This window comes from Aricia agestis, chromosome Z (genome assembly GCF_905147365.1).
Source record: "Aricia agestis chromosome Z, ilAriAges1.1, whole genome shotgun sequence".
NCBI classification, from domain to species: Eukaryota; Metazoa; Arthropoda; class Insecta; order Lepidoptera; family Lycaenidae; genus Aricia; species Aricia agestis.
This window is the reverse complement of record NC_056428.1, coordinates 25,818,825-25,846,319: the sequence shown is the minus strand read 5'-3', so window position 1 is coordinate 25,846,319 and position 27,495 is coordinate 25,818,825. Positions and strand designations below refer to the sequence as shown.

The 27,495-nt window shown below is 41.1% G+C and overlaps 2 protein-coding genes and 1 pseudogene across 2 annotated transcripts; 2 read left to right on the top strand and 1 right to left on the bottom strand.

The window, feature by feature from the left end:
- Positions 1-7,665: 7,665 nt before the first annotated feature.
- LOC121738430 lies at positions 7,666-8,822 on the top strand. The gene is made up of 2 exons (XM_042130469.1): positions 7,666-7,856; positions 7,940-8,822. The coding sequence occupies exons 1-2, from the start codon at positions 7,666-7,668 to the stop codon at positions 8,820-8,822; spliced, it is 1,074 nt and encodes a 357-aa protein (XP_041986403.1).
- A 3,860-nt stretch (positions 8,823-12,682) lies between these two features.
- On the bottom strand, positions 12,683-18,739 carry LOC121739306 (insulin-like growth factor 2 mRNA-binding protein 2). Its single transcript, XM_042131685.1, has 3 exons — positions 18,428-18,739; positions 16,400-16,457; positions 12,683-12,770 (listed from the first exon to the last, which is right to left on the bottom strand). The coding sequence occupies exons 1-3, from the start codon at positions 18,630-18,632 to the stop codon at positions 12,683-12,685; spliced, it is 351 nt and encodes a 116-aa protein (XP_041987619.1). The 5' UTR covers positions 18,633-18,739.
- A 1,007-nt stretch (positions 18,740-19,746) lies between these two features.
- On the top strand, positions 19,747-21,172 carry LOC121738429 (annotated as a pseudogene).
- The last annotated feature ends 6,323 nt before the right edge of the window (positions 21,173-27,495 follow it).

The window sequence follows — 27,495 nt, the reverse complement described above, 5'->3', positions numbered from 1 at the left end:
GTCGCTTCAGAGCGGCCTACTTATGAGAGATTTATCTTCGACCGTTAGATAAGCGCAATATGCCATAATATAAAACCGACGCTCACGGCAACGGTCCTAGTTCCATGTTAATACAGTTAGATGATGACAAAAGAGTATATTAACCCCTGTTGGGATCGCGCGGTGCATGGATGTTACGCAACGTGCGGGGGGTCGGGACGCAGAGGGGACGACCCCCCTCCCCCCGCGAGAGGGGTCGCGATTGGTGGGGTAGGGCGCGGCGGAAAAGGGCATAGATAGTTAGAGATGTGAAACTTGGAAAGAACGCGAGTTGACTTAACTCGATTTGAAATTTTAGGTCACATCACATAGGAGTTTCACAGCTCGAGTTAGCTAAAAGAATATCAATACCCATGATATTAAGCCCGGGGTGTTTTACCACTTCCTGATAAGTGCCGGATTGGCTATCCACCACTTAACTTGACAGAGTAATGAGTAAGTATGTAGAATCTGTCAAATAAGTTGTGAATAGCCTATCCGTCACTTTATCAGGAAGTGGGGAAATAGGCCCTAAGAGTTGTTACAAATTACATATTTTGGAGGCTTATTAATTCTTCAACTCTCATTTAGGAGTTAAGACAGTAGGTAAGTAATCATTGCTAAGCTGCATAGGTTGGTCGTTGGGATGATTCAGTTTACGAAAAAAAGTTACCTAATAAAGAGGGCGTAGAAAGCAAAATTAACGAATTTCTAATTCATTTTTATCCTTGATTATAATAATAAGCCACGAATTGTTTCATTTTTTTTAAACATATATTATTACATCATAATATTTTCGAGGGTTTGTACTAGCGAACTGTACACGATATCTTAAAATTTTCTCGTTAGAAAAAAAAATCTAAAAGATGCATCTAATTGAACTAGAAAAATATATTTTCGCACCGATTCCGCGTCGTTAAGTGTAAAGAGAGAAGACGCTGTTTTTCTCTTGCTTTACTTGCCATCATAATTATTATAATTATAATGATAAATAATAATACAGTAGCGCGTTTACATCGAACTCTATTTTTCACCAACCTGAACAACTTGAGTTGTCAATACAAATCAAGTTAGGACTTAGAATTTAGGGCAAATGCAATTTGAACGTAGCTCAACTCGAGTGGTCTTGAGTATTTTTTTATGAAATAAGCGGGCAAACGAGCAAACGGGTCACCAGATGGAAAGCAACTTCCGTCGCCCATGGAAACTCGCAGCATCAGAAGAGCTGCAGGTGCGTTGCCGCCCTTTTATGAGGGAATAGGGGAGGGTAGGAAAGGGAATAGGGTAGGGGATTGGGCCTCCGGTAAACTCACTCACTCGGCGAAACACAGCGCAAGCGCTGTTTCACGTCGGTTTTCTGTGATCCCGTGGTATTTCACCGGTCGAGCCGGCCCATTCGTGCCGAAGCATGGCTCTACCACGTTACCACCTCTCTAAGATGACTAAGTTGCCACCTCTCATTGATAACTAAGCCGATATCGCGCCGGTGCATTCATTCAAAGCCGCTATTAGTATTACATCTGCGATAACTCAACACTCAATACTACGAGCCACCGCGACCTCCCCCATCTCCCTACTTCTTGCTATAGCATTTCCGAGCACAAAGCGTACCTAATAGAATTCACGTGCAGCTAGCACAAGGTACGTTCTTAATAATTATAATGTGGCGAATGATTGACACTTTGTTAAGAAAATAAAAATTACTTAAATAATTTAGGAATCCAGTACGTACCCTGATTCTTGTAGGACTTTAAACCGATATGGACAATCTATGAGAATACCATTTCGCAGTTTGAATGAGTGGACCGGAGCGGACAAGGACGAAAAAACAAAGTCGCGTTTATGTTGCTTAAACAGTAGAGTTGGAGTACAATTGCATCTGATCGGTCCAATTTAATCCGTTCCTTCTACTTGACAGTCGACACCACCAAAACCACAGTATTACAATATATTGTAAAACTGCGACCAAAACGACACCACCGGTGGTGTTATGGAATACTAGCTGTTGCCCGCGACTTCGTCCGCGTGGACTTCAGTTTATAGCGCGCGATGTCAACAAAATTGGTGTCAAAAGCTTTTATAAAAAAACCCTGGTACCCCTTAAATCAATACAGCTGTGCAGTGTGCAAACAATAAGTACTTCATTTTTGTATGTTAAACTTTATATATTATGCCAAATTTTAAAGCTTATTTAGCCCCCCAATTACACAACTTTACCCATAAACTATTTATCATTGATAGGTTTAGCCCCAATTTCACCAAAGTCTGTTAGTGTTAACAGCTTGTTAAAATATCCTGTCTTCTCTTTCATTCATATGAAAAACGAAACAGCTAACGTGATACTAATTCGAGCATTAACTTTAACAGTCGTTGGTGAAATTTGGTCTTAAGGTTACGTCACTGCCTGCACAGATAAAGTACTGAGTTATTTAATACCGTAGAATAGATATAACAATCGAAAAAAATCGAGACTTAAATGTAAGATGATACCACCTCTTATAGAAAGACTTTTGAGCAAGCGTCAGCGCGATGTAGAAGACGCACGGCGCCATCTATTATGAATTTTTTGAACAAATTTACGACCCTTACAACCCTTTTTTCCAGTAAAAAAGTAGCCTATGTCCTTTCTCAGGCTTTAGACTATCAGTATACAAAATTTCATTACAATCGGTTCGGTAGTTTTGGCGTTTGGCGTGAAAGCGAGACTGACAGACAGACAGACAGACAGAGATACTTTCGCATTCATAATATTAGTACAGATTATGTGCACACTGCACAGCTGTTTTTGGGTATTTTGATTAATTAAGGGCCGCGCTACACCGGAATGGCAGCGGCGAGGCGAGCACTTTCAGCGCTGCCATTCCGGTGTAGCGCGGCCCTAAGAGGGGTACCACTTACCAGGGTTTTAAAAAGTTTTTAAATTTGACACAAATTTTGTTGACACCGCGCGCTATAAACTAAAATCCACGCGGACGAAGTCGCGGGCAACAGCTAGTTATGAATAAAAACAATAATATATAATAAAGTAGGTACCGTATGATTAGTTCTGTTATAATAATGAAGTAAAAAATAAAGCGCCATCTGTTTTCATATATTAGAATTAAAATGTTGATTGCATTGATATATTTTCTGGATGGAATATAGGCCAACACAACACACTCGAACTCCTTAGAAATGCAGTAGGAGTTCTATAAGATAAGATAGATTGATTATTATTATAGCAAGTGATAATATTATTAAACACAATATTCTAACGTATTAAAAACTATAAACAAAAACATAATAACTAATAAGTATGATTAGTTCTATGTTACAACGAAGTAAAAAAAAGCGCCATCTGTTGAATCGTATTAGAACTAAAAGGTTCATTGCATCGCGTCGATATATTTCTGGATTTTTTTAAATATTATACATAAAATATATTTAAGATTTTTGAAATATTATTTTAATACACATCCAAGACCCAGGAACATTGAAAACTTTTTGTTCCGCCTGCGGGACTCGAACCCAGGACCCCCGGGATGAGCGCTGGCCACGCGCAATGCGAAGTAATTTTCATCGATATTTTCATGGAAATAAGATATTTTCCCGCATCAAAATGTAGCCTATGTCCTTTCTCAGACTCTAGAATAACTGTGTACAAAATTTCATTGCAATCGGTTCAGTAGTTTTGGCGTGAAAGCGAGACAGACAGACAGACAGACAGACAGACAGACAGAGAGACATACAGAGATACTTTCGCATTTATAATATTAGTATAGATTATGGAAACTCTAGTCCATGTGACATCGCCCTAATGATGTCAACATGATCATTTGAGTGACAGATAAATATGAACTTGACTGCTTAAACTTAATAGCTTTGTCCACACTGTGCCTTTTCCTGTGCGTCAAGGGCATGCCGATGCGTTATAGCGCAGTCAACAGCAAACTTGAGGCATGCCCGCGACGCATGCCCTCTGACGGCTGACCGTATCCAAAACTTCAAAAATGACAATATTGGCGTTGCGTTCCTTGACGCATTCAATTATTGAATGCGCCAATATGAAAGTTGATGACGAAAATTGAAGATGAAAGTGCACAGTGTGGATATAGCTAATTGGAGTTTTCATATCAACCACTAAGCTACTAACTAACTATGTGACATCAGTCATCACTAATAGTCGGTGGTGTCATGTGGACTAGAGATTCGATATGACACAAGTACACAACCGGTGGTGTCGTTTTGGTGGTGTCAAGTGGAATGATCGATTTAATCGACCCAGGGAATTAGATTTCAAAAAACCCTGCTCCCCACTCAGTTTAAAATATTGGGAAGAAAAAAATGGAGAGGTCATAAAGTACCTAGAAACATAACCAATTCAAAGGCTTGAAAATATCTCATCAAGTAACCCTAGGTCTTAAATCGCCTCAGCCCTAGCAAGCTAATCCGCAGACAAAAAAACAACGATACACTCCTGATTCCTGAACCAATAAAAAGATCATACAGACGCGCGACGCTCGCTGTATGCAATGTTTTGTTTTTGTCTATGTCTGATAAAGCTCCATTACATCTTGTATTATGTATGTGTACATATATTGTAACCATGTAAATAAAATCCCATCAAAAACATCCTGTAAAAAAACCAAGTCTCGCAACTCTGTTTTTATACCGTAAAAATTTATGAGATCAATGCAATGCCAGTCGGTTAATTTATTCAGCCCCTACCTAGGGGACCTTCTGTCTCAAGTTATTACGTAAGTTATTGTCATATCACTATTAAAAATCTTTTACTTTAAATAAATAGATCAACTTGGACATCCAATATGACCAATATCCATACTAATATCTATAGGGGGCGATTTCCGGTTACCTCCAAGTGTGCACGAATACTTCTCCAGTCTCTCGGTGCCACCTGACTAACGGATCAAATCTGTACGTCAGTGGTATTCTGAATTCTGGTGAAGTAATCGTGACCCCGGGCAACGCTCGCTTTAAACATCTGGCGGATGTGGCAAGCGGGCGGCCGATCGACCGGCGGACCGGCTGACCTCGGACCTGACTGTGGCGTCGCCACCGTTCAGGGGGGGGGAGGCGAGCTAGGCTCACCCTATCGGGACTGGTTGTGTAAACAGCCAAGTCTCGATGGGCAGTCTGGTGCGTCTCCTCCCTCGGACGGCGACGATAAGCTGTTGTCAGATTCGGGATCAGTCGGTCTGGTTTGGGTTGAGGTCTAGTCTGTGTTTGGTTCTAATGCCCTGACCCAGACCAGAACTCAACTCGACAACAAAAACCCAATCCAATCGGTGTTATCCGACCCGTGCCGAAGGATGCGTGGCTGGGGGAAGTCAGCCATGAACGGAGGACCCTCGATACCAAGCGACCTCGAGGTGTAAATAGCCTTACCCTTGCAAGCGGGGCTCTGTGGGGGTGGACCTTTTATTTTCCTAGCTTCTCGTGGGAATTCTATGGATTCTGATAAAGACCAGGATATTCTAGTGGCCGAACTGGAAGCTCTATGCTCCACGGAGGCGATGGAAGTCGGCGTAGCCGAGGACCATTTATTGGCTGGGTCTGTCGGGGCAGAGGACACTACTGTGTCTGGCACCCCCTCCGACCCCGCAACAACTAGCGCTTCTGCACCTTCCTCTTCTCAGGCTGGGGCTGGCGCTTCCGCTAACGCCCCTAAGATAAGAAGAAGGCAACTCAGTGGGGCGGCCAAGAGACGCATTGAGTGGTGGATGGCGAGGGGTAAGAGCCTCGAAGAGGCGAAGACCCTTTGTCAGAAACCACTCAGTGAGTTTCCTGAGTATGCCGAGGAGTTGGAGAAGCGTACGAGCTCCAAACGGCAGCTCTCTGACACCGCCAACTCAAGAAAGACCGACGAAGGCAGCCAAGCACAATAGTGCTCAGGCGCCCAAGCCGAGTTTCAGTGAGGCGGCGAGTGCAATTCGTGTGGGCAATTGGGCATCCTCGATGCTGGGGGCCCTCTCTCGCAGGAGAACGCCGAGGAGTTGAAGAAATGCGTTCTTCGAGTCATCGACGAGTGACGACCAACCGGAGGGAGAGGGACCACAGTTGATAGGATGCGCCCACAGATCTGGTGGACTTGTCTTCACCTGCGTCGACGCTGCCTCTAAGCAGTGGCTGGCGCGGTTGATAGACATGATCCATCCCTGGGATGGAGCAGTCCTCCGCGTCGTTGACGAGGCGGAACTGCCCAAGCCCCGTTACGCTACGGCGTGGGTTCCTGATCTTGAGTTGACGAGGGAGGAATCCTCAAGCGACTAATCTCGCAGAATGGTGGCATGGGAATCCCGCGATGGAGAGTAGTCAGCAGGAAATTCGATGGAAAGGGGCAAACCTTCACCTTTTCTTTCGACGAATCTGCGATTAACCTACTCTCCGAGCGGAACTTCCAGCTTTACTTCGGCTTTAACCGAGTTCAGCTTCGCCTGAAGGGACCAAAACCGGCACTCTTACCAGACCCTGTAGGGTCTGCAAGAGCAACGGCTACCCCTAACCTCACAAAAGGGACGACAACCAGCGCCTCTCCTCAACCCGATAGGGTATGGAGGAACGGTGCCACCAGAAGCTGGCAGCAGCAGCATATCATCTGCCACTCACAGTGCCCAGCCCAACACTCCACACGTGCAAACACCGCACATGCACGCACACACTAGCAGGGGAGGCGGGCGCCCGGCTGCGCAGACTAATCCCAGACCTCAAGTTCCCCGGCAAGGGGCAACCGTGAGTAGGGGTAAGCCTGGGCAGTCCCGTGGCGGACGCGGACGCGGCGGCACTGGAGGCGCCTGCGCGGTGGGGAAGCCAGCTCAGCTACCCTCACTAGCGCAGGAGCACTCCAGTCGCAAAGCAGCTCGAAACCCCCTGCTCCGTCTACCCAACATACACCACTCAACCTAAACACACAACACAACACATAAACACACAGTTCGCAGCACACTCCACAAATAAACTCCACAATTACACTAAAAAAAAAAAATGATTAAAGTAAGTCAACTTACGACACGCGAAGGCTGCCACCGATGTGCTCTGTCAGAAGTGCATTCGCGAGGCGCTCGATATTTTTAATCCAAGAACCGTGGGTCAATCGGAACACGGTGATGGGCCTTGGACTGGCAGGTAACGTACTTTATTTTCAGCATGGCCAGAGGCCCAGATCCTGCATCCTCTTTAGCAAGAGGATGAAATTTTTGTATGTCTCTTGCTTATGTACAGATGACACAGTAGCTGCGTTTATCGAGGAGCCCGGCGGGACTGCAGGCAGACTGATGGTTTGCTCCGCTTATCTTCCTGGAGACACTCAGGAAGTCAGGACCCCACAACGCAGCTATCACCGGTAATAGCCTACGTCGGGAATCAGCGCATCCAACTTATCCTGGGAAGCGATTGCAACTCACAACACACAAGTTGGGGCAGCACCGACGTAAACTCCAGAGGTGAGAAACTATTTGACTTCTTGCTTACTAACAACCTCCACACCTTGAATCAGGGTACTAAACCAACGTTTATCAACCCACTGAGACAGAGGTCCTTGACATTACAGTTTGTACAGGCCCTATACGGCATCGCGCCTGCAACTGGCATGTATCGGACGACAACTCACTGTCCGATCACTGTTACATCAGGTTTGATATACACAACAGTATGCCTGGTGAAGAAGTGACTTATAGGAACCCAAAGGTCACAAACTGGAGCGTATTCAGGGAGGAATTGCAGTTAAACCTCACAGCAATCAACAAAGCTGTTAAGACTGTAGAGCAACTAGAACTAACGGTAGGAGAGCTGGAGATTGGTTTGAATGATGCCTACCTCAGAAGTTGTCCTATTAAAAAGACGTCAGGTAAACGTAACGTAACGTACCTTGGTGGAGCGGTACTCTGGCACGACTCAGGAAAGAGACTCGAGCTCTGTTTAACAGGGCCAAAAGAGACGGGAACTGGGAGGCATACAGAACCGCCCTGACGACGTTTAATAGGGAGTTAAGGAAGGCCAAAAGACGTTCTTGGGCAAGGTTCTGTGAGGAAGTGAATAACACCTCGCAAACCTCCAGATTATATAAAGTAATATCGAAGGCCCCTAGCTCCCATCCCAGCACTCTAAAGAGGCGAGATGGTACTTATACTAAAAGAGCGGAAGAAACGCTAAGATTACTAGCCGACGTACACTTCCCCAACAGTATCCATCTCGAAAGTAACGAAGCCTTCTCCCATACGACTATTAAAACCAGACCATCGTCTGACGACTGGAGAAGAGCTTCTACGATCTTCAAGCCTGACCGAGTCAAATGGGCAATTGACAGCTTCAAGCCTTACAAGACCGGCGGCGAGGATAACATATTTCCGGCCCTCCTCCAACAGGGCAAGGACATTATCCTCCCAGTGCTACTGAAAATATTCAGAGCAAGTTTCGCGTGGGGCTACATCCCATTGGCATCGACAAAGGTAAAGGTGTCCTACATACCAAAGAGTGGGGACAGAGATAAGGCTTTACCGAAGTCCTACAGACCAATCAGCCTCACCTCTTTCATGCTCAAAACGATGGAGAAGGTGGTCAACCTACACATAAGGGACACCTATCTCACTAAAAAGCCTCTGCATGAAAGACAACATGCCTACCAAAAAGGCAAATCTACTGAAACGGCTCTAATGGACCTAGTAGATCGCATTGATAGAGCAATTGAAGATAAAGAGATTGCGCTCTGTGTCTTTCTAGACATTGAAGGTGCATTCGACAACACTTCAACCAGCTTTATCACAAATAGCCTGGCTTTGAGGGACATGGACCAGTCTGAGATCAGCTGAGTCCCAGAGGCAAGAGTTGAAAAAAATATGATAAAGTCAATATTTTTTTACAAAATATAGGTAGCTGTAGTCCTAGACTAAGGTCGAATTTCGACAATTGGGCGATCTCTAGTCATTATAAATGCGAAAGTGTGTTTGTTTGATTGTCCTTCCTTCACGGCCTAGCGAAGCAACTAATCGACTTGATTTTTGACGAAGACTTAGTTGGTCTTGGAAATAACGTCAGGTTTCCAAAGGAGGTTTACAAGAATATTCGTATGTTACGCGATTTTTTAATTCTACCCGAGCAAAGCCGCGGGCAAAAGCTAGTGCTTCATATCTTAATATATATATTTCTTGTGTGCGTGTGTATGTGACTGAACTCCTCCTAAACGACTGGACCAATTTTGATGAAATTTTTTGTGTGTGTTCGTGGAGATTCGAGAATGGTTTAGATTTACAGTTTGGTCTACTGGAAAATGTTTTTTCAATTAATTTCTTATTTATAAGGAGTTGTTGATTTTGGAATGTTTTACATTAGATCCGGCGGACGGCGCCGGATCTAATGTAAAACATTCCAGAAATAGAATAATATTGAATGCGATGAGCATTCAATATTATTCTATTTCAATTTTAGTTTGTCCTGACAGATGGTGCTACGATTAATTTGAAAAAAATTTTGTTATTCAATTCATGTGCTGATTAAAATATTAAATAAATAACACATAGGCTACAATTTTAACCGACTTTCAAAATGGGGGAGGTGTTATGTTCGTTTTCTTATATTCAACGATTACTCCGCCGTTTGTTAACCGATTTTCAAAATTTTTCTTTTGGTATATAGGGTATCATCCCAATTTGGTATTATATTCAGAAAAGTGGTGATCTGATGAAGGATCCATAAGTAATCGAGGGAACTCCTCAAAACTTATAGGGAAACATATGGTGACTTCGGTTTCGTGAGAAGTATTCTAAGCATATGCTACCAACAAGTAAGATTTTGCACCGAGATATACCTGGTATACCGTGGTTCGGAAGGTGCTGTGAGAATTCCTGATTCTTTATAGATACAAGTTTGGGAGTTTCGGCGTTGTTTTAAGAACAGAAAGCATATGCTACTATGCAAATTACATTCTTCATCATCATCATCATCATCATCACTACCATATTATACCATTTCATAGTCTTTTAGATCGAGACTCGAGTTTGTCAAGCGATAATTAAAAAAAATCTATATCTACCTAATATTATAAACCTGAAGAGTATGTTTGCTTGAACGCGTCAATCTCAGAAACTACAGGTCCGATTTAAAAACTTATCTCAGTGTTAGATAGATCATTTATCGAGTAAGACTCATCATTTATCGAGAAGGTTATATTATATTATTACTCTAAGACTAATACGACAGAAGAAACTCAGGAAAATGTGGGAAAAACGGGGGAAATATTTTTTATGGGAAAATGTACCTACGGATTCTGTAAAATTTCTAATTTACGCGGGCGAAGCCGCGCGGGACATCTAGTAGTATATAGATACCTATCTACAACTATTACTCCTTCGAATATACGTACGGAAATATCGATGGTACCGGTACAATGATTCACAAAATGTAATCTTATACATGTATATGGGATTACAAAGTTATTCACGAAGTTAGAGAAAGAAGAAGAAAAATGGACAGTAATTATAAAATGTTTATTAGGTTTTCCCTTAATTATGACCCTAAACACTAGCTAAATATCTCTCTACCGACGATAAACGGGAGATATTGACACGGTACAAACCGTACAATGATTCATAAACCGCAAATGTAACTTTGTAATCTTATACATTTATATGGGATTACAAAGTTATTTACAAAGTTAGTGTATCTAAAAAACTGGACAGAAATTTTGAAATATTTAAATTTTTCCTTGATTTAGATAGTAAACACTAAAATTTGAAGTAAACACATTTTAAATTTGAGGGTTCTATGTCTGTTAGAAGTGCCTTAGACTTTTGGTGATCGGTCAGTCAGTCAGTCAGTGACAAAATTAAGAAACTTTAACAAGTTACAGTTCTTAAACTACTGGTGCAAATTGAATAAAATTTTAAATATACCGTGTTTATACAATGCTTGCTTAACAACTGAAAATTCAGGCTTGTTCACATATCCACAATGAAGTTATAAGGTCAAATAGAGCTTGAATTGGTTCGAGAAAAGGATAGTACCCGGGCCGTGCCGCTTTTTTGCTCGACTTGGAGAGGGCACTGCCGTGCCGCCAGATATTACATATATACTTAATCGTAAGTACAGACATTTTCATCGACTACCTAACTAGTCAAATTTCAAAATTCAAGAAAATAAAAAATAACCCTTATATTCATAAGAAAAATATTAAAGATGTAAAATGTTTTTTTTTAGTGCAATAGTAGAGAGTTCACTGTGAAAGTAGCAGCGCTGAAAGACCAATTTTTTTTTCACTTTTGTATGGGGAAACTCGTGACGCTCGGGCCCTTGCCCTTGCAAAAGTGAAAAAAAAAACAAGAAACACGTACACATCCTAAAGTATTATCACTTATATTTGTTACACACTGTATATTCTGTGATTGTATTACATCTTGGTTTTAATATTTTGTTTTTGTGTCATGTTTCTTTATAATGTAGGTCCATTGTCCAAATCATAATAATAAAATTAACTAAGTACCTATTTATTTATTTAACGCATCGGAAAAGGATAAAACCCTAAATATACTAAGTGAAACAATTATGTGCTTATACAGACATAGGGACTTGCTGTCTAAAATCTAAATACTGAAAGCAGCAGCAGCGCTTTATATCGGCAACAAGTACGGAAACGACAATTTGCGGCCACGAGGTTGACGCAACAAGTGATACTGGTATAAAAGGGTACGCCGCCGCCGTACCGCGTACGATTGACCGAGCCACCGTGAACTATGGAGCTATTACGTGTTGCAACTTGCAAGATAGCGATCGCTGAAAAGACCTAAGCTTTCATGGGAAAGAAATTGTTTACCTACGATTGTTCTAACGGGTTATATATACGTTGGTAGTTGGTATTATGAAGCTACTATACCAGAAGATACTGGGCAGAACAAGACAAGTGGCAACTAAAAACTAAAAATGAATTGACTGTCGCTACGTCACACACAACTTTAAACAAAGTTTCGACATTACGAAGATTGCTACCACGATTGCGAAGATGTCTTCACTCTTCAGTAATAAAACAATCGACTAACAGTATTATGCTCCTCGACACATTTCTAATCGTATTACTCCATTATGAGCCAAAGTATGGAGGCAGGATTCTATCGCACAAAAACGTTTTTGTCTATGCAAATAGCATAGCTTCTGCAATTTATGTCGCATATTGGGATGTTACTTATCGATCGTCAAACGTAATAGTCGAAGTAGTACGCACACAACTTCATCACCCGCTGCGGGGTTGCAAACCCTTCAAGTGTACGACTCATTAACTGACACCGGTGACTGGCGAGCTTTGATCGAGTCTCCTCATTGCACCGCGCCGCCGCGCCGCGGCCGGCCGGTGTAATAAGTGGCCACCGGTACGGTGACCACATAGAAGAGTGTTTAGTGGACAGATTGCTAAGTTACTCGGTAATTATACCACAGTAATACTTTATCATCGCTTCTCGCATGAGAATTGAGAAAAGATAAAATAGTTAAAAGACAAAATGGGTACAATTCATAAGGTAACCACAAACACACGATGACTCCTCAGAAAAATAAAAAAGTAAGTACATAGTCAGATGGTATGGATAGTATAAGAGATGGATGGGTAATTTAAGAGTCAAAGTGTGGTGTGAGCTATTAAACATACTGTACAAGTGTACAATCTTCTACTGTAATATCCTGGTACTTACCTCCAAGCGCCACCCGTAGCCGGTCCTTCGCCAGATTCCTTGAGGTCGGTTGCGCTGGCACTCTGTAGGCTCGTACCAGTAACGCTGTAAAAGTTTACGTTTTTAAAACTTGGTGTTAAGAGTAGGTAAGAACTCAAAATATTAGACATTGAATGTATTCGACCTGGCTACTAGCTTTGCCACTTTTACCTATTATAGCATACCATACAGCCCCTACTCATGATCAATCTCAGAAACGCATGAATGGTTTCAGTTCAAGACGAACTGAAACCGTAATATTTATAGGGTGCTAAGAAATCCCAACATTTTCAAAGCTTATGAAACTGGTCCAGATTCCAAAAAACACAGGTCAAATCATGGATAACACATTTTGTGTCCTCACTGCTCAGTGCTCACGCCAAAGAAGGGGTATAAAAGGCCATCCTCAGTTGTATGCAAAATCAATATTAGCCGTAATTGGTTTATGGAAAATTGACAGGAAATAGGCATCGAGGCATCGATTCTAATAAGCGAGCCTCACTGCTCACAGGGCTTCAGTTACCCAGTGATTTACAACGTTCATGCGTACAATTTCATTAGCTCAATAGGTAAAAAGGGTAACATTTCTATTCTTTAATTAGACGAGAATTTATATGAGCAGGATTTTTGATCGGAGTTTATCTATTCACTAACGCCTCTGACTGGCTTACGTTAAGTATCAAATGCTGTTTAAATAAACTCTTAAAAAAACCTTCCATAACCAGGCATTGCATACATAATATAGTTAGCATCTCGTGTTGAAAATACATAATGGTATCTGTTGCTCGAATCATAATAGATACAATTGTACACGAGTAATATCTTATTTTCATTTTTGGCAACAGCACCAAGAAATTTATGAATTTAAATATCAACCTATCCATGAATTAAAATAACAAAAGTCTATATCTATTCATTATTCAGAGATAAAAAAGGCTGCAAAGTTCGCAGCTAGGTTACTGAATACTGAGATTTGAGAACATCCTAGACACGAGGCGCCTCCGCATATATAAGCCGTTTAAAACCGAAACCCATTCTTTGTTCGCCCCACAATGGGCTGTTAGGGCTCAGGTAAAGCGGCCTTCCGCGAATCCGGCCAACGATCCAGGGCTGTCCAATTTCCGACCTTTTTCGAAGATATTGTATGCCAGACTTTCCGGTTGCGGCAACCTAAGATCCTCAGCCTTCAACTGCCCTCACTAAATTCTAGTCTAGATCAAGTTTCGACCTTGCAATTTAAATTGAACTTCGGAAGTTCAATTTAAATTGCAAGGTCGCCATTTTAAACATGATTTTCAACTAGATGCATAAAGTTAATAATTTAAGAGGGTGGGTACCATCGAAATTCTCATACGTAATATACGTAATCTATACTAATATTATAATTCTGCAGAGTTTGTTAGTTTGTTTGTTTGTTTGAACGCGCTAATCTCAGGAACTACTGGTCCGATTTGAAAAATTCTTTCAGTGTTAGATAGCCCATTTATCGAGGAAGGCTATAGGCTATATTTTATCACGCTCAGACTAATAGGAGCGAAGAAATAGAGGAGAATGCGGAAAAAACGGGGGAAATTATATGAAATTTTTTTCGGAAAAATGTACGGTCGCGCGAAATTCCTAAATAACGCAAGCGAAGCCGCGCGGAACATCTATCTACTTATATATAATAAAATCGTAGGAAAGTCAATGTTGTACATTGAATATTTTCTTTTTATATTTTGAGTTCTTACTTATAAGTACCTACTCTTAACATTTTTATATTCTTCTTCTATCAGGAGTCAGGACTCAAGACTTCAAGAGTAGTACGGAGTACCGAGTACCTTTCCTATAGTAAATTGCATGCTAATCTGTTTGCATTTTTTATAAACTGTCTAATTATAAATAAAACATTAAGGGCCTGTTTCACCAGTTTCTGATAAAGTTCCAAATAAGCTATTCACAACTTTTTTGACAGATTCTCTATACTTGATCTGTCAAGTTAATTGGTGGATAGCATATTCGTCACTTATCAGGAAGTGGTGAAACAAGCACTTAGTTTAAGTAATACTTAAAATATAGGTACTTAAATAATAATTATGTTTTTTTACACCAAGCCGTAAAAACGTTTTAATACTTCTCATTTCGCATTCCAAAACAATCTCACCAGTCACCAATCGCAAGTAGGTCTCAATTAGGACGTGAGTCAGTTATTAAAGGCAATTTTAAGGGCCGTTTACAATAATAAAATGACATTACAAACGCTAGCAGCTGCTTGCGTTAGTCAAATAGCGTTATCAGTGCCAGCTGCTCCGCCAAAGATTGTTACGGTAAACTCGATGGGTTTAAAAATCCTGATGTCAGTATTAAAACCTTCGCTTTTTGCGAAAGTCGGTTAAAATAAAATTAACTTACAAATTTTATTATTAAAAAGGTTTTTTTGAGTTATCCTACTATCGCACGAATGGCGTACGTACGCCGCAACATAAAGGAGACTTAGTAAGTGCATTGCAGTGCAATCAATATACAAAAAAATCAGCTGGTTAGTGCTCCGTTTTAGGTTACCGTAGTCAACCAAGTTTTGTTGATTACAGAACCCTAAAACGGAACCCTAACCAGCTGATTTTTTGTACATATATTGGTAGGTCAATAGTTATCTTAATATCTTTAAACGAGCAATTCTTGGCCATATGTATATTTATAATTGGAATCTCGGAATCGGCACAACGATTTTCATGAAATCTTATATATAAAAATGGATTTTCAAATGTGTTAGTCGCGCTAAAACTCGAAAACGGCTGAACGGATTGGGCTAATTTTAGTCTTAAAATATTCGTAGAAGTCCAGGGAAGGTTTTCAAGTTTACCGGGACAGCTAGTTCAGTATATAGGGGGTTTCGGGGGCGATAAGTCAATCTAGCTAGGAATCATTTTTAGAAAATATCATTTTATTCGTGTTTTACCGAATATCGAGCAAAGCTCGGTCAAATAGCTAGTAATATATAATTGGAATCTCGGAATCGGCTCCAATGATTTTCATGAAATTTAGTATAAGTATAGGGGGTTTCGGGGGCGATAAATCGATCTAGCTAGGAATCATTTTTAGGAAATGTCATTTTATTCAACGATATCAACTTTGATTATTATAGGATATCAAAATACTTCTATGATTTTATTCGTATTTTATCGAATACAGAGCAAAGCTCGGTCAAATAGCTAGCATAATTTAAAAGTAACATTATCCTACAAATACAACAATCCATATTTTAGGACCATCAAATCAAAGTATGAAATCCTTTCTATCTCTGTTAGCTACCACTTTCAAGATTTTTCGCAGATAAAAATGTTGTTTGTCTTATTAAAATGAAGCTACTTACTCACAAAAAATTAGCTTGATAGTAATAAAAAAAATGTTCAACGGAACCCGGACTACTATATAATTATTAATTAATCATCCAGGATTTAATTAGTATAATATGTATAGGTCTACCAGGATCTGATGGCATATTTGGATGGCAGATTTTCAAAAAATATTCTTTCACACTCTTTGAATAAATTTTTATATTTGCTCGTTTCACACACAGAATCAGCCGAAGGAAAAAAAGGATCAAAATGTTTTATTCCAATTAACCCGGTATTGCCAGAGTCAATTTATTTTCTTACTTTTTGCCATCAGATTCTGGTAGATTTCCTATCTATATTTTCTTTTAGACTACTTACGTCTTCTTATTCGCCACCGAAGGTTCCACTACTAGAGGCAAGCCACAATACGAGTGACCTGAAAACAACAAAAATAATATGAGGTATGTTGTATAAAACTAAACACACTTAGGCTGGTATACTCGTAAATTGTCAGTACTTAAGATGCGACCCGGTCTTAAGACGCGGTTCGGCTCTGTGATTGGTCCAAATTTTGACAGCCAACCAATCACAGAGCCTGAACCGTGTCTTGAGACCGAGATCCATCTTGAGTACCTACTGACTATTTATACCAGCCTAAGTGTCCCGCGGGGCCGCGATTGTGATATTTTCTCGCAGTAAAAAGTAGCCAGGATATCAAATTACATTGCTTGTTAGTTCCACAGACTGACCTGACAATTCTTGTTTCTCTACGTAATGAAAAATTATGATTGACGATGTGAATGGAGGATGGCTGCGCGATACGTGTATTATCCGCGCGCTATCAGAAGTATCAGAATACTATTATATATATTGTGTTCTGTGTATCAGAATGAGATGCGTCTGCACGCGCGCACAGCTGGTCAGCTGGTCGACTAACAAAAATTAAAATAACGTTTTGTTCTCGTAAATTTCTTTCAAGTTTCGTTTTAATTTTTTTGTGATAATAATAGTTAATAGGCAATATACAGGCATAGGCAATATAATGAGTGGAAAAAGGGGTAAGATTTTGAATGGTCAATCACGATTTACGCCAAATAATTCTGCCAATTGATAAATATACAGGGTGTAACAAAACTAAGTGATAATACTTTAGGGTGTGTAGGTACGAGTTTCCCCATATAAAAGTTCTTTGTATTGTATGGGGAAGCTCGTGACGCCGCGTTGGTCTTTCACAGTGAACTCTCCTAAAAGGAATGAACACGTACACACCAAGTATGTATTATGATTTAGTTGTAGCACTCTGTATTTTATATTGTATGTTCGGCAGGTTGAAGGTTCTGCGTGGATGAGTAAGTTGTATTGAATTCGATGGGAAATAAAAATGTACGATAAGATAAGGTGGACTTGTAAAGAACTGTGTAAGCTAGTCTTGTAATATAAACTGTGGTATCAACTAGCATCTATCAGCAAAGCTGTTGCAGTGTTATTTAATAGTTTATCAAAAGCATTTCGACTGTGGTGGTCCGCGCTAATTTCTTTATCACAAGAATCGTAGGTCTACGTTCTAATCACAAATGCGAAGTTTCTAAGGTTTTTTAAAGTCAGCCAGTCAAAAATCTCCTGACGTCTTCCTCTTAAAAATGCCCTGTCGAAAAACTCAGAATATACAGGTACAGCTACGGTACAAAAACGGCCGCCGCCTTCGTTTTGAACGTCGATAAATAGGCTGCATAAGAATTGGACTGGGTTTTCTTTTTGATACATTACCATGTGCATCTAAAATTCTAAAGAGAAATCCCGTTACAATACATCATTATCATAGAATTTCAAATCGCCGCCGGGCCCGTGCTAGCAAGCTGGCGAAACTGTAAATGGGTTATGACTTATGGCATTTTGATTCAACTTTAATATTTCATATCATGCAACGCCATCTATGCGCAACTATATGCAACAAGGAAACCTACAGCTTACACCACTGTCCACTGCAGAGCTGTACCTATAGTGTACTTTGTACTATTCTATTCTGTGCCTATAGGTAGTAGATACTAGACACAGCTTTCCCAGTATTAAATAAGGTTATATTTATTGAAACGTGCGAATGAATTACTTACTGTAATAACTATTGTACAGTGTAAGTACTTCATAGGTGGACGAACATTTGATGCTAATAAATAATAATTATACTTTAGCTTTAATCCAAGAACTTGAGGGGCTAATTCACAATTATTTACTGTGTTTGCATTGCATGTGAATTTGCATGTTTTTGTCATTAGATAGACTATAGGTACCTAGGTACAGAACTCATGACTGAGGACATCGACTGAGGAGACAGGAAAACATTTTTTCTACATTTTCACCTACTTGAAACTAAATGCACTACAGCTAAGTAAATTATTATTATTTTACCATGAAGTTTGTCAATAGCGCGGTCGGCAGCAGATTGGTCCGGAAAGTCGACGAAAGCGTAACCACCACGCTTAACAGAAATATCAGCCGCCGTCAAGTTATGTTCAGCAAATAATTGCCTTACGGCTGCTTCATCGGCTTCTATCGGGAGGTTTCCAATGTAGAGTTTGTTCATTGCTGACACAGTTTTTAGTTGGTCGCTCATCTTGAAAACTGTTTTTGAGGAACTTGCAATTATATTCGGAATCTTTTGTTCGGAATTGTACAGCAAAAAGAATATAATCACTACGTTTTATTGTACAGACTGGTTACGTAATCAACTATTTTTTTCACAGATGTAAATTTTTTGACATCGTTGATTGAAGTTTGAAACTTGTTCTTTTATTCTAGACGGTTATGATTATTGTTTTTAAAAACATGAAAAAGGTTTTATGAAATTAAGTACTTACTTTAAATACTTAAGTATATAATTTTCACAAAAATTAACTTTATCATAAATGATAATTTTTGGCCAAGTTCTATTTGATTCTAGGAAAAGTTTAATAATAATAGTTAGCACCTACCTAACCTTTCTCTTATTAAATTTGAAGGAAAACGAGCATAGGGGTCACCTGATCACCTGATGAGTTGAAACTTGAATGCAACTTTCGTCGCCCATGGATGGACACTCGCAACATCATCTATTTCTATACTAATAATAATTACTTATAACATAACATGTCCTGACTACTGACGGACTGATTCATCATTGCTGAGCGAAAACTGTTAAAGTTACAGCCAGAAAATTTGGTGATTTATTAAGTAGACACCCAAATCTATAATCGGCTTTGAAGCATTAAGTGCCGAATAGAAAAGTCACGTTTCAAAGTCCCATTCTTAATCTAGCAATTTAATTACAAAAATATTTGGCACACATATTAATAACATGTGTAGGTCTGTATAACATATCCAAATATTATCAAAATCGACTATTTCTTCCTGTCCGCTTGGCGTGAAACGCCCCATTTAAGAACAACTTTTGCTTTGGACGTGTTATTGTCCATTTAGTTTAGAAAATAATTAAATGCGAAATAATGTGATCGCATAGAACAATATTGCTTAATAATTATTTATTATTTATGTTTAGGTACTTACCTAAATGCTAATGCATCATTCTAAACTTCCAAATCAATCAATACAATAAAACCAGTATGTGCTGCTGCGCACACGTTATGTAGTCTGAAATTTGATATCTCGGTTGGGTTAGGTTAGGTTAGGTTAGGACTTACCCCCCAGCAGGCTTCGCTCCACCGCGGATGGCCCGGCGGACGTTGGACTCGATGGAGGAGGGTGTTCCGCCTCCCGTCACCGATGCCGAAATGGAGACGGTTCTGTTCCATCTCCGAAGGAAGAAGAGGGCGCCTGGTCCGGACGGGGTGCATGGTAGAGTTCTAGCTCTAGCTCTCGTGCACCTCGAAGATAGGCTCCGGGAACTGTTTAACCGCTGTCTTCAGTGCGGACAGTTCCCGGGAGCATGGAAGAAAGGTCGGCTCGTCCTTATTCCTAAGGGCGGCGATCACCGGACTGTGCGTCGGCGGTGCGCCCTACGTCGGCAACGACTGGGTCGTAAGACCCAGTCGCTCCGTAGGGACCGGTCTCCTCCCCGGAATGTGCTAGTCTGCTATTGCGACGACACTTATGCACTATTTCGGGGACGAACCTTTTAGGAGGCTGCGCGGCTGGCGGAGGTGGGAGCATCCCTCGTTGTCAGCCGCATAGAGTGGTTGGGGCTTCGGGTACGCTTAGGCAAGACCGAAGCCCTGCTCTTCCGCGGACCCGGGAAGAGAGGACCCCCACCCGGAGCTCGACTCCTTATCGGAGAGACGGTGGTCAGGATGAGTCCGACGCTTAAATGTCTTGGGCTCATCCTGGACGGGAGGTGGACCTTCGGCCCACACTTCCAACAGCTGGGACTGAAGGTCGTGAGGGCGGCGTCAGCGCTGGGCCAGCTCCTGCCTAATATAGGAGGGCCCAGCGAAGCCTGCAGGCGGTTATTCTCCGGAGTCTGTCGGAGTATAGCCATGTACGGTGCCCCAATTTGGGCGGATTCCCTCACCGCTCGTAATAAGGCCCAGCTGCGAAGTGCGCAGCGGGTCATAGCAGTGAGGGGTCATCAGGGGGTACCGTACGGTCTCCTAGGCGGCAGCTACTGCCCTGGCGGGAGACCTGCCGTGAGAGCTGGTTGCAAGGGTCTTCGCCGAGTTGCACTTCCTCGCTTCAGAGAGGAGGTCGCGGGGTGAAGGCCTACAATGCGAGGAGCTCCGGCGGGTCCGGAGGCTAGGAGAGCAGTGGCTGTTGAGGAGGTGGGGTGAGGACCTGGCGCAGGCCCAGTACGGTCAACGTACTGCTCAGGCTCTGCGTCCAGTTCTTGCGGCGTGGATGCGTCGCAAGAGAAAACCCCTCACTTTCCGCCTTACACAGGTACTCACCGGACACGGATGTTTCGGTGCGTACTTGTGTAAGGTCGCCAGGAGGGAGCCTACGCCAGCCTGCCATGAGTGCGGCGCTGCGGGCGACACGGCCCAGCACACCCTCGAGGTGTGCAATCGTTGGGCCGTGCAGCGCCATGATCTCATGGCGGTGCTTGGGCGGGACCTCTCGCTCTCGAGCATGGCTCGCTGCATGCTCGAGAGCGATGAGGCCTGGCAGGCGGCGGTCTCTTTCTGCGAAACCGTCCTTTCGCAGAAAGAGGCCGCGGAGCGGAACAGAGAGGATAACCCATCCTCCGTTCCGCTCCGACGGATTGGACGGGAGTGCGGAGGCGTCGTTACGCGAACCTCCACACTTCCGTCTAATCCGGGGCTCCGGGCAAGGATGGGAACCTGCCCGGCTTAGCTAGTCCCGGCGCCGAGGGGAACGCTTCAGTTTGCCGGAACATTCCCTTACTTTGGTGGAAGTCCGGTCCCCTTTGAGGTAAACCGGCCGGTCGTGGAGGGAGTCCTGTGTTAGACAGATCCAGGACATCCCTCCGTATACGGTTTTAGTGGGTAAGAGTCCCACATACCCCCGGGGTGCTTCAGCTAACTGAGGCACATCCCCAACCCGGGGCACCCATGATGGGTTTCCCCTGCGCATAAAAAAAAGGACTTAGGTTTAGGTTAGGTTAGGTTAGGTTACCAGCAGCGGAATTAAGTGCCATTAAACACGAGTAAGTACTAATAAAAACCTTTCACCTTACAACAAACCTTTAGAGCAAAAGCGGGAAGCCGCTTTTGCTCTAAACATAAGCTAAGATACATATTAAATTATGCATATCATCTTAAAAAATGTATTTTATCCACTTTTAAGTATGAATATAATATGTTAGAATTGTTCTTGGCCGCGGATAGCCCACGCTCCATACAAATTTGCCCATACCTACTCCTTTTCCCCAAAGTGGGAGAAAAAGGAGTTGAAAGTATGAATGAAAATCCGTCATTTCTTAAGTTACAAACATAAAACTTAATTTTGGGCTACTGATTAAAAACAAATAGATACCTACGTATTTAACCGTTTTTAGAAATTCTACCCCCAAGGGGTGAAATTGGGGTTGAAATTTTAAATGAAAGTCCGTTATTTCTTGAGTTAGTAACAACTAACATGAAACTTCATTTTTGGGCTACTGATTTAATAAATGGATACACGGTGTTCAAGCGTTTCTGGAAATCCCGTTCTTTCAACCCCGTTTTCACCCCCAAGGGGGGTTTGTATTTGTCAATTTTAAATATTATTTTAGAATTTAAATAAAATCCGTCTGAGACTTTGCATGCATAAAGTTCTAACCGTGACGTAGGTATCCCCTAAGTAAGGGGGTAAAATAGGGGGTGAAATTCTTTATGAAACTGTCAATTTTAAATCGATCGGATTGAGGCTGTGTATGCATTTAAAGCTACTATGACGTAGGCGTCACCTAAGAAAGAATTTTAATAAATTCCACCCCTAAATAGGGGTGTCTAGTGGCTTTTTAATGTAGCATGCATTGAAAAGCCTAAAAATATTATATTATACTAGCTGTTGCCCGCGACTTCGTCCGCGTGGACTTTAGTTTATAGTTGTTCCCGTACATCGATTGAGTCGTTTACGCGCAAATCAGAAAAGTATATTGTGTGGGAACCGCCCATTTTAGTAATATAAATGGTTGTGTTCAAGATCGGGATTTTTCTTTATGTTTAACTTTTTAACCCCCGACAAAAAGAGGGGGGTTATAAGTTTGACGTGTCTGTCTGTCTGTGTATCTGTCCGTGGCATCGTAGCATCAAAACGGGTGGACCAATTTTGATCTACTTTTTTTTTGTTTGAAAGCTGACATGATCGAGGGTGTTCTTAGCTATCGTGATTTTCCAGCACTGAGCATCAGCCTGCTCAGTGCTGGAAAATCACGGTTTATCTGGTTAATGATAGGCCGCGATTATCAATTTACAGTCGTTTGATGGGTTTTATATTTTGCTCTGGTTCGTGAGTCGTGACTCGTGACACTGTACGAGTGTCACGAGTCACGTGTACGGGAGCCCTATAACATATTTTTTTCTGATTACTATCAAGCAAATTTTTTGTGAGTAGCTTCATTTTGATAAGACGAACACCATTTTTATCTGCTAAAAATCTTGAAAGTAAACTAACAGAAATAGAAAGGATTTCATACTTTTACTTGATGGTCCTAAAATATATGGTTTAATCTATTTGTAGGACAATGTCTCTTAATTGTTAAATTATATAACTATATATTAACCTATAACTATATATTTATACGTGGGAGAGCCATGCTTCGGCACGAATGGGCCGGCTCGACCGGAGAAGTACCACGTTCTCACAGAAAACCGGCGTGAAACAGCGCTTGCGCTGTGTTTCGCCGAGTGAGTGAGTTTACCGGAGGCCCGATTCTCTTCCCTATCCTCCCCTATTCCCTTCCCTTCCAATCCCTACCCTCCTCTATTACCCTATTCCCTCTAAAAGGCCGGCAACGCACCTGCAGCTCTTCTGATGCTGCGAGTGTCCATGGGCGACGGAAGTTGCTTTCCATCAGGTGACCCGTTTGCTCGTTTGCCCCCTTATTTCATAAAAAAAAAAAAACTTATCAATATACAAAAAATCAGCTTGTTAGGGTACCGTTTTAGGGTTCAGTAGTCAACCAAGTTTTGGTGATTACAGAACCCTATGACGGAACCCTAACGAGCTGATTTTTTGTATATTGATAGAATAATAGTCATATAATTTAAGAGTAACATTGTCCTACAAATAAAACAGTCCATATTTCAGGACCATCAATTCAAAGTATGAATTCCTTTCTATCTTTGTTATATATGTTACGCTCAAAGACCGAAAACGCTAAGTGAGCGAAAAAATTTAATATAGTGAAACGGCCACGACGCGTTCTGGTAATCACAGAAATACCATAAAGCGAAATTCGTGTCGTGGCTGACGTGCTATTCGACCACAGCGCGTTGTGGTAATCGAGTAAAACAATGACGCGTTCTGAGCATTTAAAAACAGCCACGACGCGAATCCGTGATGTGGCCCTAATCAAAACGGCCACGACGCGTTCTGAAACTAGGCCAGTTGGGCACTATAAAATTACTCCTGCGTAACTGGCCTGGTTTCGTTGAAACCAGAATGCTCTTGTGTATTGCGCATACACTTGGGCACTATAAAATTACTCCTGCTTAACTGGCCTGGTTTCATTGAAACCAGAGTGCTTTTGTATATTGCGCACACACTTGGGCACTATAACATAACTCCTGCGTAACAACCAGAGTACTCCATATGAATTTGCGCACACACTTGGGCACTATAAAAATAACTCATGCGTACCTGGCCTGGTTTCATTGAAACCAGAGTGCTCTTGTGTATTGTATACACACTTGGGCACTATGAAATGACTTCTGCTCAACTGGCCTGGTTTCATTGAAACCAGAGTGCTCTTGTGTATTGCGCACACACTTTGCACTATAAAATTACTCCTGCGTAACTGGCCTAGTTTCATTGAAACCAGAGTGCTCTTGTGTATTGCGCACACACTTGGCCGCTATAAAATTAATCCTGAGTAACTAACCTGATTTCAGAACGCGTCGTGGCCGTTTTCATTAGGGCCACAACACGGATTCGCGTCGTGGCTGTTTTTAAATGCTCAGAATGCGTCATGGCTTTTCTCGATTACCACAACGCGTTGTGGTCGAATAGCACGTCAGCCACGACACGAATTTCGCTTTGTGGTATTTCTGTGATAACCAGAACGCGTCGTCGCCGTTTTCACTAGGGCCACGACGCAAATTTCGCGTCGTGGCCGTTTCACTATGACCACAACGCGTTGTGAGCCATTTTTTCGCTCACTGAGCGTTTTCGGTCTTTGAGCGTAACATATTATATTTTATATAGCTATTGCTTTTGAGATTTTTTGCAAATATAAATGTTGTTCGTCTTATAAAAATGAAGCTACTCGCAAAAAATTAGCTTGATAGTAATAAAAAAAATTGTTCTAGGGCTCCCGTACTATTATGAATATATAGACATTAATGGAAGATTGACCCGGTGCTGCAGCATCACCTGGTAAGCAATAGGATACCCAACTTCTCACCAACTTAGAGCAGAGGCTCATTTTAATTGCTACAACCACTAAGATGTAGATAAACAGTAAATATTTGCATGTTGCTGCTGCAGCATCATCTGGATTCTATAAGAGTCGGTCTCCATATGAATTTGGGCTCATATTGACGGCCTCATCCAAGAGGACATTCATATTAGATGGTATTAATTGGGCTATGATCCTGTTGATAGGATTCTGCACTATAACCAACACAAGTTTAAAAAGCATGAAATAAAATAAAATAAAATTAAGAAATTTCAAAGAAATCCCCACCAAACCACGAATGAAATGAAATTTAATAACCATGAATGAAATTTAAAAAGTAAGTAACTACCTAATGTAATAATTTTTGGCCTAAAAAAGAGTTGAAATCCAATCCAATACCAAGTTCAGATGCACTTCATCGACCGTAATCAATACTAATATAATAATAATATCTTCATGAACAGCCTGATCCATAATACTTAATTTTAACTTGGTAAGTTTTCGTGCTATACGTAACACTTGATGAATTGTATAATTAGATACTTACTTAATATAATTATATAATTAACTTAACCTGGCAAGTTCAAGTTAGAAGTAAGTAAGTATTATGGATCAGGCTGTTGATGAAGATGATAACGATCGATGAAGTGCATCTGAACTTGGTATTGAATTGGATTTCAACTCTTTTTTAGGTCAAAAATTAGCCAATAGGAACTTGGCCCCATTTTAACAGGTAGGTATGTTTTTGGTGGGTAATATTTACTGACTAAGTTTAAATAATTCCTAAGTATAAAGTAATATTTTAGTCCATAATTTTTGTCAAGGTGTGTCGGGGACCGGGGTACCGCTAATATGTAGATGTTTGATTTCACATAACATTTCATAGCGAACTGAAGCGAGACAATCTGTTATAAGTTGGCGATACAAAAATCAAAAGTCGCTGATGTCGTAGGTAGTTTACTTGGCGGTCCCCCGACACACCATGACAACAGTAATTAAAATATTACTTTACACTTAGGAATTATTTAAGCTTAGTCAGTAAATATCAGGGCCGGACCATGAGATTACGAGGTACTTAGGTCCACAACATTTTAACTGTTAGTTCGTAGTACCTACCAGAAACCAGACATACAGTAGTATTAGTACCAACTACCAACACCTAAATTGTATAATAAACCTTGATCGATTCTCGGGGATACCAACAAAAAATAAAAATTTAATAAAATTATGAATTATCGTCTATTTTTGACTTGACTTAGCTAAGGGGCGGAGGCCCTTGTACTCATGGAGCCCTGGGCTTAAGCCCAAATAGCCATATGGTAGATCCGGCCCTGGTAAATATTATTTCATTACTTTTTAAAGTGGTTTGGCAAGGGTTTTTTAAACTTAATTTGATTTTATTTCATGCTTTTTAATTAATTTAAGCTTTTAACCCTTTATGCCGGCTAAAGGGTTAAAAGCTTAAATGTCTCGAAAGGCTCGAAAATATTTGTCGGATTATTCCGACAAATATTTTCGAGAGTAATTTCGTATAATATTAAGTATATTATTGTTACTCGCAAGCATCATAGATTGTATTAATTATACTCAAATATTTTTAACTAGCTGTTGCCCGTGACTTCGTCCGCGTGGACTTCAGTTTGTAAAGCGCGATGTCAACAAAATTGGTGTCAAAAGCTTTTATAAAAAAAACCCTGGTACCCCTTAAATCAATACAGCTGTGCAGTGTGCACACAATAAGTATTTCATTTTTTTATATTAAACTTAATATTTTATGCCAAATTTTAAAGCTTATTTAGCCCCCCAATTACACAACTTTACCCATAAACTATTTATCATTGATAGGTTTAAGGTTACGTCACTGCACAGATAAAGTACTGAGTTATTTAATACCATAGAATAGACATAACAATCGAAAAAAAATCGAAACTCGGATATACGATAATACCGCCTCTTATAGAAAGATGTTGGACAAGCGTTAGCGCGATGTAAGAGACGCACGGCGCCATCTAGTATAAATTTTTGGAACTAACTTAATTTGAACAAATTTACGCATTTTCACCCCCTGACAACCCTTTTTTCCAGTAAAAAAGTAGCCTATGTCCTTTCTCAGGCTTTAGACTATCTGTATACAAAATTTCATTACAATCGTTTTGGCGTTTGGCGTGAAAGCGAGACTGACAGACAGACAGAGATACTTTCGCATTTATAATATTAGTATAGATTATGTGCACACTGCACAGCTGTTTTTGGGTATTTTGATTAATTAAGGGCCGCGCTACACCGGAATGGCAGCGGCGAGGCGAGCACTTTCAGCGTTGCCAATCCGGTGTAGCGCGGCCCTAAGAGGGGTACCACTTACCAGGGTTTTAAAAAGTTTTTAAATTTGACACAAATTTTGACACCGCGCGCTATAAACTAAAGTCCACGCGGACGAAGTCGCGGGCAACAGCTAGTAACTAATTATAAGAATGATTAGTTCTAT